This window comes from Acanthopagrus latus, chromosome 1 (genome assembly GCF_904848185.1).
Source record: "Acanthopagrus latus isolate v.2019 chromosome 1, fAcaLat1.1, whole genome shotgun sequence".
In the NCBI taxonomy this organism is placed as follows: Eukaryota; Metazoa; Chordata; class Actinopteri; order Spariformes; family Sparidae; genus Acanthopagrus; species Acanthopagrus latus.
The window spans coordinates 13,511,458-13,532,622 of NC_051039.1; the positions used below are offsets into that span (position 1 = coordinate 13,511,458).

At 40.9% G+C, this 21,165-nt stretch overlaps 1 protein-coding gene across 1 annotated transcript in view; it reads right to left on the reverse strand.

The window, feature by feature from the left end:
- Positions 1-12,239: 12,239 nt before the first annotated feature.
- ctnna2 (catenin (cadherin-associated protein), alpha 2) overlaps positions 12,240-21,165 on the reverse strand; it is a 309,428-nt gene continuing 300,502 nt past the window's right edge. Inside the window, exons 17-18 of the mRNA XM_037101210.1 lie at positions 14,548-14,682; positions 12,240-13,365 (exon numbers count right to left, since the gene is read on the reverse strand). Coding sequence (XP_036957105.1) covers positions 13,078-13,365; positions 14,548-14,682 — 423 coding nt within the window. The 3' untranslated portion in view covers positions 12,240-13,077. The remainder of the gene's footprint in view (positions 13,366-14,547; positions 14,683-21,165) is intronic.

Consider the following 21,165-nt stretch of genomic DNA (forward strand, 5'->3'; position numbering starts at 1 on the left):
ACGCTTTCTCGACTTCTTTTCACTCATTGGGAATTTTTTTTTCCCCCTCTGAGTGAGTAAAGCTTAGAAGAAGAAGCCATCTCCTTCTATAGTAGTAGTTTTTTTGTTTTGTTTTGTTTTGTTTTGTTTTGTTTTTGTTTTTAAATGTTTTATAAGGAAGTAAATGTATTTGTTAGATTTACACAATGGGTATAAACACAACTTCTGTTTATCCACCAGGCAACTTCAAACCACACCGGTAACATTCTTGACTAATTTCATCAGTCCTGCTTTGCTTTTCCAGTCTAAGATGCTGTGACATGCCTTTTATTTTAAAGTTACTTTTGATTTATACTGTATTTTCTTTTTCTTGTTTGTACTTTTAGCACTTTTTGAGAGTGAGCAGGGAGGTCACAAGTTTTAATCTGAATCAAAAATTAATCAAAATGAAGTTTCAATTTCAGACATTGAAATTAAAAGCAAGATCTGCGATTCTCCTTGTAGCTTTTTTTTTTCGGCGCCTTGCCTGTAACAAGCACGCGTCCTATGAAAAATGATGAACTCTAAAACAGCTAGCTCACCAGTGGCCATATCCTCGACTGGTCTCTTTTTATCTCAGTGATCCTTTGTAGTGTTTCTATCTTTTGTTGTTGGTGTTTAATCCCTGAACAGTGGTGTTTTCTGTTTAACTCTTCAAGCTTCAAGTGTAAAGTCAAGTTATTAACTTACTAACTTATAACTTTTTAAAAATCTTTTTGAAGAAGAATGCGAGAATGCGAATACCAGTTGTCAGAGCATAAAACAAATGATCTGTCGGTCTTCACAAATGAAGATGAAATAATCAAGGGAATAGCTGTCATTTTTTTCTGGGGGGGGAGTGAAAATAAATAAATAAAAGGCTTGAATTGAATCGTGATTATAAAATCAAAAGTCTGATCAAATCAAATCAAATTCTAAATATCTCCTTAAAGTGAGCTTAAATGTCTTAAATCCATTACCAAAGAGAGGCAGAAACAACAGCTGACAAAAAAAATGAATCCATTCAGATGCTTCTCGCTGTGATGATACCGTGCCAGCCACAGAGTCACTACAACCCCCCAGTAGAATCTGGCTTGTACCATAGCTACTGTCAGCGTATGTGTGTGTGCATGCATTCCTGCACATGTGTGTGTGTGTGTGTCTGGTTCCCGCAGTTAGATTTATTGGATTTGGGGGTCTCTCCTGCTGGGCGCTCTGCGGTACGAGTGGGTTTGACTCAGTTTCTCTGTGTGAAGCTGGCAACGCTTTGCACTGACCTTGCAGTGGAGGTGTCACTATGCAGAGTTGTTGTCATTACTCAATTAGACAGAATTAGGCACCGGCTAACGTGACAGTAGCATGCTGTGAAAACTAACTTGGATTAGATTCTAGGCCGGGAGAAGGAATCAGTCACAACAGGTCTGTTTTTATGCGATGATGTATATAGCCTCAGGATATTACTATCTCTGCATGTCTCTGTAGGGAAAAAAAAATGCTAAAAAAGCATGCAGGCTGCTCTAATAGAGGAAGGTTAATGGAGTGTTGCGTCAGGATAAATCCTATTAGACCCCTTTCAGATGGCCGCAATGTAAACCTGTGTTGGCGGTCGATCTCATCCAACCTGGGTTCAATATGGGTCAGACACTGCAAGGCCTTGGCAAACAGGTATTCCTATTAGGGACGAGGATCAATTTGAACGTTATTGACGTTAAAGCAACTTTAATCCAAACACTCAGCTGGGGTTGAAAAAAAAGGGGGGAAGGAGAGCATGGAGACAAGTAAGACACAAAGCTCACATGGTGAGTCAACTTTGAACCTGCCCAAGATGCTTGGTTGCTTTGGCTGCAGCTGCGTTTCTTTGTGTGCCATTGACATTCGTGATGTTTTTTCACGAGGATGCTTATCCAGGACAGATGTGAGGGTTGATATGCCTGCTCCCACCTCAGCTGGGCGATATAGCTTGGTGGCTGGAATGACAGCGACACTGGGAATCGGCGATGACGGCAGTTACGGGCTGGAGCCGGAGGACCCTTCCCCTTGGATTTACGACCACATGTACACATGTCTGCTGTAATGATGAGGCCGCATTTTTATGCACTCAATCAGATTAATTACTTGGTTCCCGTATGGACTGTCGATATTTCAGAGAGGAGTAGCTCCAGTGAATGATTTCATAGAAGCACATAAGGGTATTCACCTTGCGTGTGTGTGCACGATATCGTCACAGCCAGGTGAGATGCAGTCACGAAAACTTTACACCCGTGTCATTGAAGTCAAATTGAAGGCTGGATATATCTCATCAACTTTGGTGATCCACCTATTTTTCACGTGCCGCCACCAGCGGTTCAGAATTTCAATTTACCCGACACTTTTGCTTTGTGATAATATCCCATCAGTGTCAACTAAACTCTGTGTTTAGTGCTAATTAGCAAAGCATTCTAACACTTTATTAACATTGTAAACATCACCTTGCTGACAATGTCATCATGAGCTGTTAGCAGTGGGATGTTAGATTTGGTTTAAAGCATCATATGCCCACATGGCCTCAGAGATCTGATTGACTGTAGATTCAGTCTCTTTGCTTATTCGTCACAGTAATGACTGATTATTATTTGAGGGACAAGGACATTTAGTGTCCCCCATGTCTGTCCACTCGAGCCCTCCAGGCACCATCGAGCTTTCAGCACATGACTTCTTAGCCCGAGCAGAGAAACTCTCATTATTTGATGAAACATTAAAACAAGTAGTTTTATGTTATAGTTTGATTTATATCAGTAGTTTTCCGTGTTTTACTGTTACAGATGATTAACCAATAAAAAAAGCTGCTGATCTGGCAGAGAAATGTAAAAAAAAAAAAAAAAAAAAATTCATCAGTGAAACACTTCTTCGCCACTTTTTAACCTCTGTGAAAGCACATTCCTCCTCGTGGGTAAATACAGACTCCAGCAGAACCCCTCACATGTCCGCTCTCTCGGAAAGCTAATGTTAATTGTATATAGTTAATAGTTGTGGGGACGATAATAGTAGGTGATGGAGGGAAATAACTCTTCCACATCCCCTCGTGTCTGATAGAATTTTCCCTGCGATTGGCCGAGGTTCGGGCTCAGCAGAGGTCACTCTCTCTTTTCTCATTCAATTACAGATGGACATAAATCAAGCTGTTTCTCCAGCCATTTTGGGCAACTGCTGACCACTTTATTATGACCTTGCTCAAATTTGCGAAAGGGTATTTTACTCTTTGCCAGTCTATTCCTTGCTCTGTGTAATTTAAACAGTGACAGCTTCGCCTCATTAAGGTACCATCTGGTGAGATGCAAAATAAAAGAAGAAAGCACTCAATAGAGTGCAGACCTCCAACAGGGCCTAATAATCTACTCCGTTAATGTGGCTGTTACTTTCTCATTCAGCGATGTACCGGATGGATTACAAGTTGTTTTGTGAGAGTATCCAAATGCAGAGCTGGTCCTGATGATGGTGTAGAGGGTGAGCAGGCTCTTTTTTAGGGGGCCAAGCCCGAGGGGCCAAGGGAACATGTACGCAAACATATGTGTTTCCTGGACCAGCGGTGCTAGGAACCCTATTGTAATTATAAGGATTTGTATTTTTATTTTTCTGCAGCGGTGCTGCAGGCTAAACTGTGCAAGGGAGGACAGTGTAATTTGGAGGGTTGGTCCAGACTCTTGCAAATATCTCAGACACAAAAAACTACGTATATCCACCTACAGGGGGCGCTATAACCTAGGTCAACGCATTTTTGCCTGTGACTCCCACACCGTATGTCGCACATTCAAAAACCTTGTATCCTCAGATTCCCTGAATAATGCTGAATCACTCAATTTGCAATGGCAACGCCCACTTCCGCCTGAAAGTTTTTTTTGCTAAATTGCAAAAACTGGAAAACCAGCTTTTTTCTAACTCCTCCTTGGGATTTTGTTCGATCTGCGTGAAACTTGGCATATACACTCTTCAGCTGGACCTGATCTTAAGTTATCAAAAGAATTTTGCTCGGTCAAAAAATGCGCAAATTATTAACGAACAAATTTCTGTAGCTAGCAATAAAAATGTAAACTGTTTGATATCTTGGTCAAACTAAATGATATTAAGACCAAATTTGAGATCCTTGGTTGCCAAGACACTGGGAAGGGATGAGCCAAATTTGGTAAATTTTGCCCTCTAGGGGGCGCTTAAAATATGGGAAGTTTATATCCATTGAACGGCTACATCGATTTTTACAGAATTTGGTCGGTATGATGCAGGGCCAATCAACACACATTCAGCCTTTTGCACTTCCCATTACAGCGAATACCACGACTCAGACGCTGGCCTGTGTCCTCACTTTTGCCCCGTCATCCTGTGGGGCCAACTTCCGTGGGTTCTGCGGTACGCGGGGTCCGAGTTGTGCAGGGAGGGGGGAACTGTTTGCAGTTCTAGTTCTAGGTTTGTTTTTTTGTCTTTTTGACTGTGACAGCCTTCGTCCTTAAGCAACTTCAGTTCTCTTCAGAGACAGTATTGTGTTGCCCTCAATTTTGTGAGGAGCACAGACGAAACAGTGTTACTGCAAAGCTTCTGAATGCCTGAAAAATAATCTAGAAGTTGACTGAAACTCCACCAAAAGAAAGAAGAACATGTGCTTTTTAAAGACATAATTTAAAGCGACATATTAGGCATATTATGTTATTCTGAATTTCATAAATGCATTTTGATTTGTGTACTACATGCTATGTTTTAGCTCCTGTCTCTTTAAGCCCCCCCCCGGACAGTCTCCTCTGATTGGTCAGCTCACACATGCCTGAGCCAGCACTGCTAATAACAACTGAGCAGCTATGATGAATTAATTCTTACATGCCAAAATAGCACTAATACGTCTGATATGGTGTCATAATGTGATGTCAAGAAATCACACAATTAGAGGCGGGGCTACTGACGAGACGTCTCAGGAGCAGTGTTTTCTCTGAGAGGGAGGAGCTGCCATTAGTGTGGACGGTGACCTTTTTAACTTTCAAGACCTCTTTCATCCACAGGAACCCACGTAACACTTGAAGAAAGGAAAAAAGCAGAATACATAACAGGTCTCCTTGAGATTACTGAAGTTGGTGTTATCTTTTTCAGTCGTGCAAAAGCTTGGTTTTGATTTTGATACACAGCAGTTACCTCCGTAAAGTTGATGCTAAAAGGCTGATGGGGAATATGCTAATTAGAAATAATAAGCTGCATCAGTTGTCCGTGTGAACCAGTCAATTTTATTACAGCTTAATGTAAAATTATTTCAGATCACTACTATTTCTACACCATAATCTTATCCTCGTTGATAAGAACAGAACCCTTTCTGACAGAAAACATCTGATTGTCAAACACATTTCCTTGTGGATGAAGAAGTTTATGAGAGTGTATGAGTGTGCTATATTACTTCACCTGTGGCCACATATGGCCTTCTCTTAATAGACCCCTCTCATGCGCATTGTAGTATCATCTAGATATGTGAAGAAAAGGTTTTCATACATCATCTCTTACATGTACATAATGTCTGCTAGGCGTAAACATTCTGCTAGGAGGACATGCTATTAGAGCTCTTTCATACTTCATCCATCCTTTTCTGAATCAGTCTGAGTATCCTTAAACTGGGTTTCAACATGAAGAAGATAAGATTTGTGTGTGGGCTGGTCATCACGGATAAACTTGTGCACCATCACAAATAATTAACATTTTGGTAAATATACTCACTTGCTTTCTTGGTGAGATGGATCAAGAGGATTTGAAAGCATTTTTGCACACTACATATAAAGACACAGAGCTAGCAGCTGATTAGCTTAGCTAAGCATGAAGGCTAGCATCTAGCCAGACTTGGGGGGATTTTAAAAAAATATTAATTTACTTACCAGCACCTTTAAAAATTCACTCATTCCCCCTGATAATACTGTCCAATCATTTCATTCGGCTTGTCTGGAACAATCGGATGCATGTCTGTGTCGATATAGAAATCGGCAGCTAACCATTAACTGCACTAATAGCAGAATCTTATTATCAAATCATGTTATATTAAATACATTTTGAGGAAATTACTGTGGTAACTTTTAATTTGAAAGACTACTTACTTACTGTGATGATAATGATACTTAGGGTAGTATATATATATATATATATATATATATATATATATATATATATATATAAAGTGAAACCATATATACATATATGGTAAAATATTTAACCTTTCTCTTCCTGGAGCAACCCAACAGTGTGTGCCGTTGTGCTCCTGTCAATCTTCTTTAAACCTATTTTTTAAAGGGTGTTACAGGAACAGGCAAAGGCCAGGTATTGCCACCCACGCCAACACGCAGCCCTAATGACACGCCACTTTCAGCGCTCTACCCCTCACTCACGCTGGCCATCTCTCGCCCTCCTTCGCTGACAAGAATGAAACAGACAAAATAACAGCACCCCCCCATCCCCAAACTGTCCATCACTCTAAAGGTCAACATAACACTGTGGCCCTGGTCCCCTTTTTTCGAACGCTTCACCCAGCCTTAAACTGTTCATTACACCTGGAGACATCATGGTGCCCCGCAGCCCCCTCCTCCACCCCAAGAATGTCCATCACTGCCATCCAGGTGAGAAGGTAATTCCTGCCTAAGCAAGGCAGCGTCCTTGGAAAGCATCTCGAGTACACGGAACATGTAACAGTGGCTGTTCTCTGTGCTTGTTCAACATATTCCATGGACATTGTTAATGTAAAGCCTTTTTCTGGTGCTGCAGGGTTGCAGAACTCTGGCAGATTTGCTTCTGTTTTCACAGCAGATCGACATGTAGTCACACAAAAAAATAATTCACCGAAGAGTTTCTTTCAACCTGACTGAGAGGCTTCGCGCAGGTCAAATTTTTGTTCAGTCTCTTTAGATCAGACTTCAGATATAACTTCCAACACTTCTCTGACGTTTCCTTCATTATGAAGTGGATGTGTGGTTATATGTAGGAGGACTGTAAGAAAGTGATGGAGCGCCATATCAGGTGGATCATAACAGGAACATCTGCGCAACATTGCTGGTTAGATGAAAGACCTTGTGATGTATTTCCATGAGAGCAAAATGCCAGAGGAATGTGCAACAATCAGACGCTCTGGGTATTAGATATATATGCGGTGACTTAAATCCAGCGCCAGGAAGAGATGTTCTTTTTTTTTTTAATTAGAATGACAACGAATGCCTGACAGAAACAAGCTAACAATATATGTGCAATAATGTCCAATATCAACAGATTACAAAAATCGGAGTGAATCCTGTGTTTCCTTAGTTTTTTTTTTGTTTTGTTTTTTGTTTTTTTTTACCTGTTATGATTACTGGCAGACCAATTAATTGAATATATATAGTTATTTGTCTTAGTCTTATACTAATGTACATCACAACTATTAACTTTCAATAGACAACAGAGATAACAAGAGGGAGAATAAAATGATGAGGGACAAGCAAGCGAGACGGGGAGCAATTGTCAGTGGCAGTGGAATTTGGAAGCATACTTCTTCCTATTTTAGCGACAAACTGAGCGCAGCAGAGGTTTTGAGCGAGTGCAGGGATGAGCGAATAACGTCTCTAGGTTTGGTTGCCAGGAACCATGAGACAGATCCCATAAGACACTGTGACACTCCTATATTGGTCTGCATTAACTGGAAATTGGGAGATTAACAGGAGAGATTACTGATCAGGAGTACGCGAGAGGAAGGGTTAAAAATAAGGGTGCACACTGACTGATTGTTTGGTAAATAATAGAACAATTACTCCCATTTTGTTTTAGTATTCTGAACTGCCAATATAATGATTAAAAAAAACAAACAACAGAGGCATTTTTATTATATTGCCTACGTTGCAAATTTGACCCAATGCTACTATGGTAAAAAAAAAAAAAAAATTAAGACTACAGTAGAATTACAAAACGTATAAGATCTATAATCTATCCTTCATTATTCTCCACGAAATAATAATGTTTTGTATACAGTGATAACATAAAGTTGCTGTCACAAATATGTTTTCTGAGTGAGCTGCATGACCATGAGTGAACAGTCTGGCTAGCTCGCGGTTAGCACGCTACATCTGCTGACTGAATGTTCGCGAGCTTCCTGGCTCAGAGAACTGACTGCAGTTATGAGACAGAAGTTGATGTTGCAGATATGTTTGATTGCGTCTTTAAACGGCTTTAGCTATGGAGCTACCAAGCATCCAAGCTTCCTTGGCTGGCAGTTAGCTCGCTATATCAGCTAACTTTTCCTGTGAAGCTCCTTTGCTCAGAGCGCTTTTCTCCCTCATTCAGTTTTGTCTTTATTGAATGAAATGATGTGATCCTGAGAACACAATGCCAGGGTGGAGTAAATGGCACAATACAGAGAAAAAAGGAAGAGGACCATGATCAACCATGACAAATTGGCATGTTCTTGGGTTGCTTGTGTATTCGCAGTTATCTCATGGCTTCAGCGTCGCTCACCAACTAGCCGTGGAATTAGTCCGTGCTGTATGTCGCCAAGCTTTTGGGATGAAATGTTTTACGAAAATTTGAGGATGAATTTCGTCGTGCCACTCTACTCAGGCCTGGAGATTTTCCTCAGCTGGAAGAGTCAGAGCCGGCGGGACCTTTTCATATCCTCTGAGAGATTGAGACATTGTACCGGGGGAATGGCCGGATTATCGGCCGTCTACCAGGATCACATTTTTGCTTTTAATCATTGGCTGTACAGCCAAAAACCATTTACATCCTCCCAGTCTGGATTTTCAGATTGAAAACGTAGAATGAGTCAGTGCAGACGAGTCTGAATCTGAGCAACCACCCTGAAATGCCTTGCACAGTTGACCTCCTCAGACACATTCAAGGAGCTGATTTGGAGCTGAAGGAAGCGTGCAAAAAGAATTACTGGCACAAGGCCTTAAAATCAGTGACGTGTGTGTGTTACCCCGGACTTTTTGCAGAGCATAGCGCAGCAGATCATGTAATTTCTAGCCTCTCTCCAGCTGTTGGCTTGCTTGAGAAAATTAAAATTGGAAACAGGTTTGACCTTTTTCCTGGAAGAACATCTAAAGAGCTAAAAGAAAATATAAACAAAGGAGGAAGCGCCTGAGGTTTCATTTCATATCTCTCCCAAACTACCTGCGATGAATTTTGTAGTAGTAACGTGTCATTGGGTTCATACTGAAATCTTTCTCTTGCTGCGGTTGCATGACAAACGGTTTGCAGTGTAAATCGTAGGTATTAATGATGACAATAAAAGTTATCAAGCGATCCGCTAATTATTTGTCAACCGAGATAACAGCCTAGTCCACTCGATAATACCAATAAACAACCCTGGTTGTACATGTACAGTCAAGAATAGGTCTATCAATTCAGAGGAAGTAATTATTTTAGTAAAGCATTAGCAAAATATGTGAGGATGTAGGGGAAGGAGGAGAAGTTGCATCTGAAGAGGATGAGGATGTGCAAATCTTCCTGGTTCCTGCATCTCTCTCTCAGTTTCATGCACCCTTTGGTGTGCAGGCGATCTTCAGTTTCTTCAGTCCAGACTTTGTTGAGTCAGGACACAAAGGTGTAGCACCAAGCATGCTTGAGTTGCCAGCATGCAGCTGAGGTCTCATTCAGCGGTGTCTAAAAATAATGTGAGTGATATTCCAGTTCAGTTGACAACCATTCAGATCTTTGAAACCTTGGTGAAAAACACACAACCATGACTTCAGGTCAAAGATGAATCAATGCCACTCTCTCTGATTCGATTTTTGCGTTGTGTTATAAAACAACTGCAGCCATAAAACAGGTCCCTTTACAGTGCTGATGTCCATCTGTGCAGATGGCAGAGTCTCCAGTGTGTTCAGTGTCAGGAGGCATCTGACACCAGAGACTGAAAGCCAGAAACCATATTGCAGCAGCTGCTTGTATGCTGTTCATCACCATTCTGCCTCGGGGACTTTTAAAGTCATTTTGCTCTCCGTCTATTTTTATGGTTGGTCTGAGGGAGGTTTGTTTAACTAGATTAGAACTCAGTTTTAATCCCTTTAATTCCGCACATCCCATGAAGACATCTCTGAAATCAAAGTACTAATATCCTCCACTGCGGTGGCATTTTCGGCTACCATCATTATTTCCTTTTAATAATTATTTTTTCTTTTTAATTTTTAAAGAGGACAGGCTGTTAGCCATCATGTCATGTTTTATTTGGACGGTGGGAATGGATTACTCTGGTGAGACAGTGCCACAGTCAGGAATTAATCCATTCAGTAAGTGGACCGTGTTACATTCCTCTCCTGTGGCCCTGTATCCTAAACACAAGGTACTTTGGTGATGCACGGATGCCTGATGCATGTTGTGTTTAATAGCCATTAGCAGTACAATGTGTATACATAAAGAGCCGTACTCATTATGAGTGACTAAATCGCTGAATTATCTCAACTAGCGTCCCGTGAGCCATTATTGGGACAATTATGCTTGTCGATGCTTTTGATTTGATTCACGAGAGATTCAAGGTCGTGTTAAGCAACCAATTGATTTTCTCTCCCTGTTTTAATGGTAGGGAGTGCCCGTGGTGCCTGCAGGGGCTTGAGAAAGCCGCTTTCTAAAGGGAATGCATTGTGCTGTATCTTTAAAATTAACTAATTCACTGGAATCACTTGGCATGAAGGGAGGTCAGAGCCCGGTCTCTGTGGTTTTCCCGTAGACCAGACGAGCTATATAAACTTCACATTTGCAGTATCCACACTGATATTCCCTCGCCTTCAGAGACTTTCGAACTTCGACACACACAGCCTGGGAGCATTGAGGGGTTTCTTACTTGCTGACTGGCAAATGTTTCAGGCGTCTGTTGAGTCCCTGCTGTGTAACCCCTGTTCCTGTTTTGCCAGCCCTCCTTTTTTTCCCCCCTGAACAAGTCAGCGGGCTTAACAGAGATTGACAAGGACTTCGGTGGTCAATACTGGCTTATATAGCTTGACATGGAGTCAGCAGTTAACTTTGAGACCATGTGAAACAGATACAGTGTTATCTGTTCATTAGCAGCATGGCAGTCCAACAGAAAACTTTGTGTTAACATGCTCACGATGACGGCTCCGATAAGTTAATTTTAGCAGCTAATGTTGCTCATGTTCACCTCCTGGTTTAGAGTGTGAGCACGCCGACATTTGCTAATTGGCTAAACACAAGCTGAGGCTGATGAAAATGTCATTAGTTTTGCAGGTATTTGGTCATAAACTAGTATTTTTTAACCTGTCAAGTAATTCTGAGGAGGACATGAAAGTGTGTATCAAACTTCATGGCAATACAACCTCGTAGTGGCCATCCGGGAAAAGTCATGGGATAACCAAAGCTGTAAGGATATATCCTCTGTGAACCATGAATGTCTACTCATTGATGTGTCAAGACAAAAAGTCATTATCTGCTCAACCCCATGTGGATGGAACGTCAGGTGACGTTTCCCAGCCCACAAACACTGCAAAACAGTGTCTTGGCATCGTGTTAAACTGAAATGTTAAAAAAAAAAAACAGACAGCTTGTTCCTTTGGAATCTGAGTATCTTAAAGCTCTGTTTACCAGAATCGATTTAAAAAGACGATATTAACATCCTCGATGTGCTCTTTGCTTAGCAGCTACAGTGAATATTTCAGCTTAAAAAGGCTGTCAATAATGTCTTCAAATCACTTTAAGATCTTCAGGCTTCTGAAGGTTTTTATTACAGCAGCATTTTATGTTTTCTGTTTGTAGTTTAAACCCAGTGGTAGTGCTTTTGTAAACCATGAATGTCTGTAAAAAAAAAAAAAAAAATCTTGGCAATGCTTCTGGTATTTGTTGAGATAATTGGACCAACTTATGACTGCCAGACGGACCCAATAACGTAACCATCCCCTTAAAATATGTCAAAATTTCATGTGTTCTATGTTGACTGCGGTGGCGTTTTCTTTTGGAGGACCTGATCAAATACAGCAACGAAAGCAGAAACATTGCTGACCCAAGACCAATTATCTCAAGTCACAGTGGAGAAATTGGGACTTGACCTGTGATCCCGAATCAATACACCTATTCTTGTAAGCTTTTAGTACTAATAGATTTTATTCTCCCGAGTCTTTTTATCTACAGGTCTTGCGTTGCAATCTCTAATGATTATGTCAGATCCTTCAAATTAATAAAAGGCATCATTACTGTAATGCTCACTCCCACACTGATGCCGTAGCTGCTGCAGAGTGCTGAGACCAGAACAATAGCAAAGACACGTGAAACTTTGAACATCAAGTTGAGGGATTTATTAGAGAAGGGGTGAATATAAAGGTACTGTATGCAGGGATTTCTATTCTCTGAGCAAACCACAACTAGTCAAACCTCTCAGTCTATATTTATACTCTACACAACTTCCAATCAAGGTCATCATAGTTAGTGATGTAATCATTAAATAAATGGGATTTAAAAAGGCAATACAATAGACCATAAGTGTGCTTTGGAAAAAAAACACTATGGATTATTATTATTATAATTATCAGGAACAAGGAAACTACTTGGATGCTGACACTTCCAGGTATCTTAAACATAAGTTATTCCTAGCACTACAGATTACATTCAAATTGAAAGAAAAATATCAAGAGGGAGCATACCAACATTGATATATTCCCTATAGAATAACTCCTCTAGTGAACCATTCAGGATTTCCATTCAGACAGTTTAAATGTGTTTACAAGCAGGATATCAACTGCCACAATTTTTTTTTTGAATGCCACTCTCTTCCTCCTCTGATATGTTTTTCTTTTTTTCTTTTTTTTTTTTTAATACTCCCATATTTTCAAAAGTACTCGTGTGTGTCACATTTCGGCTCTCACATATTAAGCTACAATAGGATCGATAAATAGTGTTGGGTGTGCGCAGCCGCCCTGCGAGCCGCGAGGCCCGCGGTGTTCACAGGAGCCGTTACTGTGGCAGTTTAACATGTACTGTAGTCCCTCCTGAGGTGTCACCACGCACACACAGGGCAAACAGAGGTGGGTTAACACAATGTAAAAAGGGACTTTTTCTTCAACTTGTCACCATCATGTTTTGTCATTTTTTCTTGGGTGAGCATGACTTTTGCTGTTTTTCTTAGAATGAGTCCATGGCCTTGAATTCGCTGAGGGCCTGGACGGGGGAGATGTGTTTCTTCTGGGAGCCTCGTCGCACGCGTGTCTGGCACTCCTCAGGCTTCTCCCTTTTTACCAGAGGCTTCTTCTCGGGGGCCTTCATGCGCCAAGACACCACGGGTGAGTTAACGGCCGCTGTCCCGTACACCTTCTGGTACTTGGTGGACGCTACGTAAGATGCCTTTACAGTCAGAACCACTGCGTTCATTAGGTTCTTGGCCGCTTGGATCAGGGAGGTGGCGCTATCCAACTACAGGAGGGCAAGGAGAGTTGGAGGGGAAAGAGAGAGGGAAACACAAAAGGTCAACTCAAACGATTCAAAGTGTCTGTAAAAGCAAGCACTCAACACGGATAACAGAACATATTAGCTACGTACAGTACCCAGGAGGTCTCTGCTGCAACTGGCAATTAAAGCGGGCTGAAAACACAGCTCTCGCTATATGATGTCTTCTTTTAGCAGTTCTTAATTAGCAGAGGCAGGGGTCAGGTGTACCTCTGTCTCCGTCTGTTTTGTTTGGCTGACATTTAAGGGTCGGCGGCCAGTGGGCCTCCTCCTACCTCACACTGAGACGAGTCAACTGCTTAGATTTAATGAGTGTGGACTCCAGCTGGCCACCATGAAAAGGTTAAAATCTCAGCAGGCCTTTGCATAGCTCATGCGAGACGAACGATAATAGAGTCCTGAGAAATTGTGAAGAACTGTATCAACACAAAATGCGAGGGAAAAACCATAAGCAAAAAGATTAAAGTCACGTTCGTCTTTAATTAGAGGAACAAATCGTACCAAGACAATTCATGAGGAAGTTCTTTGCAAACAGAACAGTAGGAGAGCACCAATTTGACCTTTTTCTCCCCTGATAGAAAATCTAAATTCAATGCAGTGCTTTTTTGTGCATTTGAATATAGAAGCAATTTAGAATGAATTCCCATTCCACTAGTCTATAGTCCACTTCAAAAACATTTCACACCTACGACCGCACTGAATAACTGTTGTGTGTGTGTGTGTGTGAGTGTGTGTGTGTGTGTATATATATATATATATATATAGAGAGAGAGAGAGAGAGAGAGAGAGAGACAGAGAGAATATACCACAAATGTATTAGTAACATTTAAATGTCATATGCAAGCAATATGGGATAATCTGAAGAGTTTGAGCAGTGATAATGGGGCATGAAAAGGCATGAAAACTACACATGAAAAGAAAAGTCAGTGCTGCGTCTTTCTGCTATTAGTAGATGGTAATCAGTCTGAAATAATTGCATCAGCCTTAATCTGCATGACCCTTCATGCCGCTCTTCCAAGCTTCATCGTGATCTTCAACTGAACGGTTTGCCCTCCCGTAGCGCAAAAGGATAAAAAAAAATTGTCTCTAAGTGACATGATTCAAGCCCGAGGGCTGCAGCCATGTTCTGCTCTGTGTGGTGAGACTCACCCCAGACACGATGAGTTCTCCGCCCAGATTCTGAACTTCAGCTTTCACCTTGCTGCAAATGTTGAGCTGATGACAGTACAGGGCAATTCTCTGCAGGTAGGCCAGCAGATCCTGCTTGCATGCTGAATCAGGGCACTGAATTGAAAAAAGAAGGACAAGGAAACACACTGTTAGAGCACCCAAAAAACTAGACAGTCATCTATGATCATGATCACCCTGATGTTTAATAGGCCTTTAATTTAAAGGCTTCGGTTTAATTAGTTGTGTGACAATTATGAAAACAACCTGTTTGGAAGAGATAAAAACTTGGGTTGATATAAAATACATAAATAAGACAGAATGATAATTTATCCGTTTTGGGGTTAGTACAGCAGTGCAAAGACAATTCATTTAATGTTTTACCTCATAAAATCCATTGATTTCTTTGTAAACATGCGCTTATTCTGACTTTTGCTGCAAGTAAGCAGTTTGTAAATGACCGCAATCTGTTTTTACTTTGTACGTTTTACACGCTGTCCTACCTTTTTTTTTGGTTGAGGTGTGAATGTAATTTCTGCAACTTAAAGATGCTCGGACTATATCACACGGGTTATAGTGCACTAACTAACCAATGTGAGAGGGATTTTGGAGCAATAATATCACAATTGGGTTGAAAACAGGCATTTTGTTTTTGATTAAAACTGAGATACACAAAGAGCCAGAAGTAGGTTAGCTGACTGGAAAGTATATATGATGATAACATGAGAAAAAATTAAAGCCATCAAAGCACTGGATTTGCCACTGAGCCAAAAGAAAAAAGGTTATTGGCCCTCCTTCTGTAACTATTTTACAAATCTAAAGCTGCTTATCACAAAAGGACCATCTTGTCGTAAAGTGTGTGTGTGCTTCCTCAAATAGGTTTGCGATGTAGATTCTCCACTAAATTGGATTGTTATCAGAATCATGGTGACTGATGTTGAAGCTGTTTAAAGCAGAAAGCAAAGAACAACAATCCTCACAGAAACAGTTGGGTTCCAACATTTTGGGTTGCTAATTGCATTTCTGTGCACCGACTCTTGGAGATGTTGTTCAACTTGTTTGTCTTTTTTTTTCCAGTGGTCGTTTTTTTTTTTTTTTTTGCAAGTTTGAGTTTCAAAGGCACGTTGAGTTACACTGCAGGGTTTCAAACCGATTCATTTCACATAAAACAAGTTTGTCACAGCTTGTCGCCTGAGAAGAAAACAGATCAATCAACAATGAATGGACATGATACTTTGAAACACATAATGACTTGCTTCCACAGTGAGCTTCATGTGCATCCCTCCTCTGCTTGTCTTCTTTCTCAGTTTTGTTTTGAACCAGGAGATCTGTCCTGGTCCTGCTGGCCTTTATGCTACCTCAACAGTGAAGAAACCAATCATTCAGAGCAGCAAATGGACCAAAGGGGAATACGAAGACGGCCTCTTGAGGTCTCCTGCTATCACACAGTTTTCCCCTTTATTATTCCATCTGGAAGCTTTCCAGGTGTCAGCTATGGCCCACTAAACTCCCAGTGGGTTAAGAACACCGCATCAGCTGCTTAAACACTGTGAGCATCATTTTGTACCAACACCTTTCCTCTCGTCATTAATATTAAACAGTCCTAACTAGGACATTCAGCAGTGCGGTGTGGGGACATGCACAGCTCATTTCCTTGTCTCGTGGGCTCGGAGTAGAAGGGGGAGGTGGTAAAGTTTAACATCAAGCTGTGATATGAATATATCCCCTGCAGGACATGCAGCTTTCCCTAGCCACCCATCTTCCCCCTTGTCTCTCTGGGAAGACAAACAGTATTGATTGGCCACAAGTGCCCTTAACTGATTGTTACAAATGGCACAGTCGTTCCAAAAATCAAATAAATATTGTGTTCTTCAGCCTGCAAATACAATTGGAAAAAGCAACTCAAGGTGTGATTTTACATGTTTTAGTTATGGCCACTATCAGAGCAGAGACTTTGAACAAACACCAAAGCTGCCACCAGCATCAAGCTTCCTCTCAGTGAGGGCCGCTGACTGGGCTAAAGCTGATAGCTCATAGAGCAGCCAGTGAGGCAGAGGGAAGCTTCTCCTCGGGCATTATCACTGCACCGCCAGTCCTGGCTAGTATGACCGCTAACTGCACTTCACAGTGCACACACACACACACACACACTGCTGCCCCAGGCAAGTTTGATGCAGGCATGACACGATTGTTCCCTATTGTACAGTTGACTAATAGCCCATTTCTTTCACAGATTCCCTGTTGATGTAAATAAACTGTATGGCCCATTACTTTGCCAAGCCCACTGAAGCTCTCTCTATCTCCATCTCTGTCCATCATACTGAAAAACTGCATTTACTACAGAGGGGTGAGGAAACTGTACGGCTCACTGCTTGACTTTACTTGGCCCTTTTTGAAACTCCTCCCGGCATCAGTGCCTCTAACTGCATTTCAGGAATAGTTTTTTTTTTTTGTTCAGTCCGGAGAAACAGGTGAGAAGTCTCTTATAGTGCTTTTTTGTTGAATAATTGGGCTCAAAATGAACCAAACGTGCTCCCCATGGGTAATTCAGGAAGGTGATGTGAACCCCCGTGCGGAAATGAGGGCAACACACTATCAGAGGGTGGCAGTCTGTCAAAACACAACTCACACCTCGCACTGATGCAGCATTTATAAGCAGGCTGCGACTGACCTTTCACTAAATTATGCAGAGTGTAAAACAGTATTCATTTTTAGCCTGTTATTTTAGTTTAAACTACAGCACTTTAAAGGTTAGAAATTATTCTAATCGGAACATTAATACAGCAACAAACAACTAGTTGCTATGTTAAGATATGGAACCAATAACAATTACCTCACCATTGAATTCTAATTCAATTGTCTTTTTTCATGATGGACCTGTCATGGTGAGTGATCCATTGGCATAGTTCATGTGGTCTGGACCAGTTAGTGAGTGGTCTGTGGTGTGGTCCATGCAGTCCTCCAGAACACTGATTTGGCTACAGCCTGCTGCTTTATTAAGTAAACAACACACATTTGATTAGGTCTGAGAAGTTGCTGCTCTAGTGTGATATCGAGTGGCGGTAAATGTCCGATATTGAACCTGTAATCATGGCACTCTTTTATGCTACTCGTATTTCTTCTATTATAAGTCTGATTTCTACATCTCAAATAGTATAATATTAAGGTGTTTGAGACAGAGAAGGATGACATGAAGATGCCATTCTTCAAAGAGTGCATGTCTCGCACTGCGTAAGCTGTCACCTGTTAAGTTACTTCAAGAAAGTCGGTAATCGTTCCATCTGCTCATCCAGTCTCTCACTGAGACTGAGCACTACTGTGTTCTAGTACACACTGAAACCACTGATAATATTCAAGTGACTTTCTAATGTGCCCGCTGTCTTCCCGTCTTTCATCTGGCTTTTTTGCACATAAAAAAAAACCTGACCTTGTATTCCCATTTGTGTAAATCTTTCAAACATTCTGTTCTCTTTGAAAATTAATCTATTGGAATCTCTGATCCGCCACATTAGTGTCACATTGAAAGCTGAAACCCGTCATGTTGCAATATACAGTCGGTGTGAGCATGAAAAGTGGATTTTCTCTCCGTTTGATGTTTTTTTCTGAAGCATTAGTATGAAGTGTCATAATACAGTAGGTGTCAAAGTTTAGTGAAAATGTGGATGCTTGGCTGTGCGAACAAATGTTGAAGTGCTGTTTTTTTTTGTCATAAGAATTCATGTAAAGGATTTGAGGAGGCCTTAACAGCTGAAAGTATCCAATATTTCTAATATCTCACAGCATTTGCATAATACTGAAATATCAGCTCCATTATATTCAGTTAGCAGGAGTCCTATTTGTTATACATGCTAACATTCTAATGACAGATATTGGTATCGGATGAAACAACATATGATTTTAATTTTAGCTGTGACAGGGATGTGGAGCTAAGATACTGTGAGGTGAAACAGATGAGTGCATGCTGGTGTTCTATTAACAATGGGAAGTCAGTTATGTGTTGTTTTGCCTGATGATTGGGCTGCTCACCAACATGGTCAGAAATTGGAGCTGCAGCAGTCACGCTGTCGCACACCACTCAAGGAGGTAATTAAGGTGGATTTACGTCAGAGATACGCACATATTTTTAGATCCTGTCTGACTTACACTTCCAGAGGATATCATTATATCCAACATGTAGTACCACTGATTTAAGGTCTGATAAATCCACTTGGATATTAACATGCTCCCTGCCTGACCATCATGACAAAAAAAAAAAAAAAAAATCAGTATCAAAGCAATCGAGTGATAGTGAATGTCCTATTAACATGGGTCAGACTTTTATAACCTTTCATTTAAGAGATTACATGGTTGCTCATGATTTTTGCATCCACGAGCATGACGGGGACGAGAGACTGACATATTATAAGAAACTAGAGCGGCAGTCAGTGGACCGCACACCTCCACTAAGGCCCAACAGTCCTCACTCATAGACACCAGCTGCCAAAATTGTTAAATCTTTTTCATCAGGGTCATCATGCCCTGTCTCACAATATTAAACAAAGTAACAGAAAAAAAAATCCTGATTCGAAACAAAGTAAACCAAAAGTTAATGGTGTCTACTTTGAGCCAAGACCCATCCTTCAATCAAGTTTCATGGAAATTTGTTCAGTTGTTTTTTGTGTAATCCTGCTGACAATCTAACCAACACACAAACGGAGTGAAACTATAACCTCCTCGTCTGTGGTAATTACAAAGCAACTAAGTACAAACCTTTCTAAACTAAATATTGATTTTGGTCAAGCACAGACAATGCTGTTTTCTAATTTCCCAAAAAGCCTGAGGTTTTCGCTCAGCAATAGCATTCACTTTTGAAGACAGTTGGTACTCACTCCTCCTTAGCCAGCTCCTGGTAAACTGTAGTTTCTGTTTTTACAGAGAAGACTTTGAATTACACATCAGTCACACTTGGTTTCACTGCTGTCAGCAGAGGCAATAGGAGTTCTGCTCTTATTGTTCTACACACAGTGCGACAGAGCTTTCCGCTGTGATAACTACAGTGAAACCTGGAAATCTGAATACTTAGCCTCAAACTTGCATGTGTTTAGCAACATTTATAAACATCAACTTGACATCTTTACGGTATTTATGTTCTAAAACAATACTCAGACTGAAAGTTCAGGAAAAGAAAATGGTTTCTGAAGGTTTGGACATGGAAATAAACCAGGAAAAAACATTTAACACAATCAAGGGGTAAGGCTGGCAACAGTTCCCATGAAAAGAACAAACACAGAAATACATTTATTCTACTAACAGGCACTGTCTATATAGCCTCAACCTTATGCAATTTAATCCACCAAAGACTTAAATTTTTGTCCAAAAACTACAAAAAACTAAATGTTGGGGGCAGGTTGAACTGTAGTTTATTCAGAGTCAATCTCATACAGTCCTGCTGCGGTAAATGCTCACTACTGCAGAGAAGCAGTTATAATCTGTGTATTAAAATAGCCTCCAAGAATTGCAGTGTTTGAGCAACTTTTTATAACACCACTCAACTTAAAACAACTAAATGTCTGGGCCACCAAAACAGGTCGACATTAAGGCAATTTGTGCCGCAGTATTACTCTGCAATCCGTCTTAGGCAGAGTGATGCATACTGTTACATGTATATAACAACATAAATAACTCTATCGTGTCTCAGAATAAATGCCCCTAATATTGTACATTTGATATCCATTGTTTAGGTGTTTGTGGGAGGCATACTTAAAGAATAAAGCAGCATAGGGAAAATGGAGTGGGAGAAATAGAGTAGAAAAAAGGCATTGCTGGAGTGAAATGGTCTGAGGTGCCTCGAGGGGTTTTTCTACGTCAAGTGCTGTGCTTAAATGACTATGAAAGAGCTCGCCGTCCTCCCAGCCTTCCACGCAGAATTGAATTCTGCTCACACGTGTTCATCAATAGGGCTGATGTACAGTCACAGCGACAAGGTTTGCTACTTAAGGGACCTGTCTAAAAGCAGTGGAGCAGCCCTTATTCTTAGAGTCAATCTGCAGTGTTCTTGACAAGCACAGGTTACCTAATGTGTGAATGCGAAATACTTGTTCTCTTTGACGGGAATGTAGACAAATAATTGTTCAAGTCATGTTGTTTGTTCTTTATTTCCATTAAGCTGCTTGATAAAAGTGAACTTTTTAACTTTAAATAACTCTGCATTTGCTGAATGGCGGACAGATACTGCAAGATCCTCACATGAAAACACTTTTAACAAATTCATGTTGGATATGAAAAGGTCCTCAAGCCCCTCTTTATTTCCTGACATAGCTCTGATGTCTGTGGAAGAGTAACAGAAGGCTTTGAATATTCAGTAAACACTGGTCTAGGAACCATTTAAGTGAGAATTAAAAATGGCAAGCCACCTGCTCTTTTCATTACAGCAACTGTTGATTCAGACACAGGCTTTGCCAGTGATTTGCCATGTGACACATTCACTCCCACCAAAACCCTGTTGAACACTGATCATCACTCAGCAGCCTACAAGCTAAGAAATTAAATACATAAGAACATGAGTTCACGCTTGCTTTGTCCTCCCCGTCACATGTTCTGCTCTGAACAACAGACACAAGC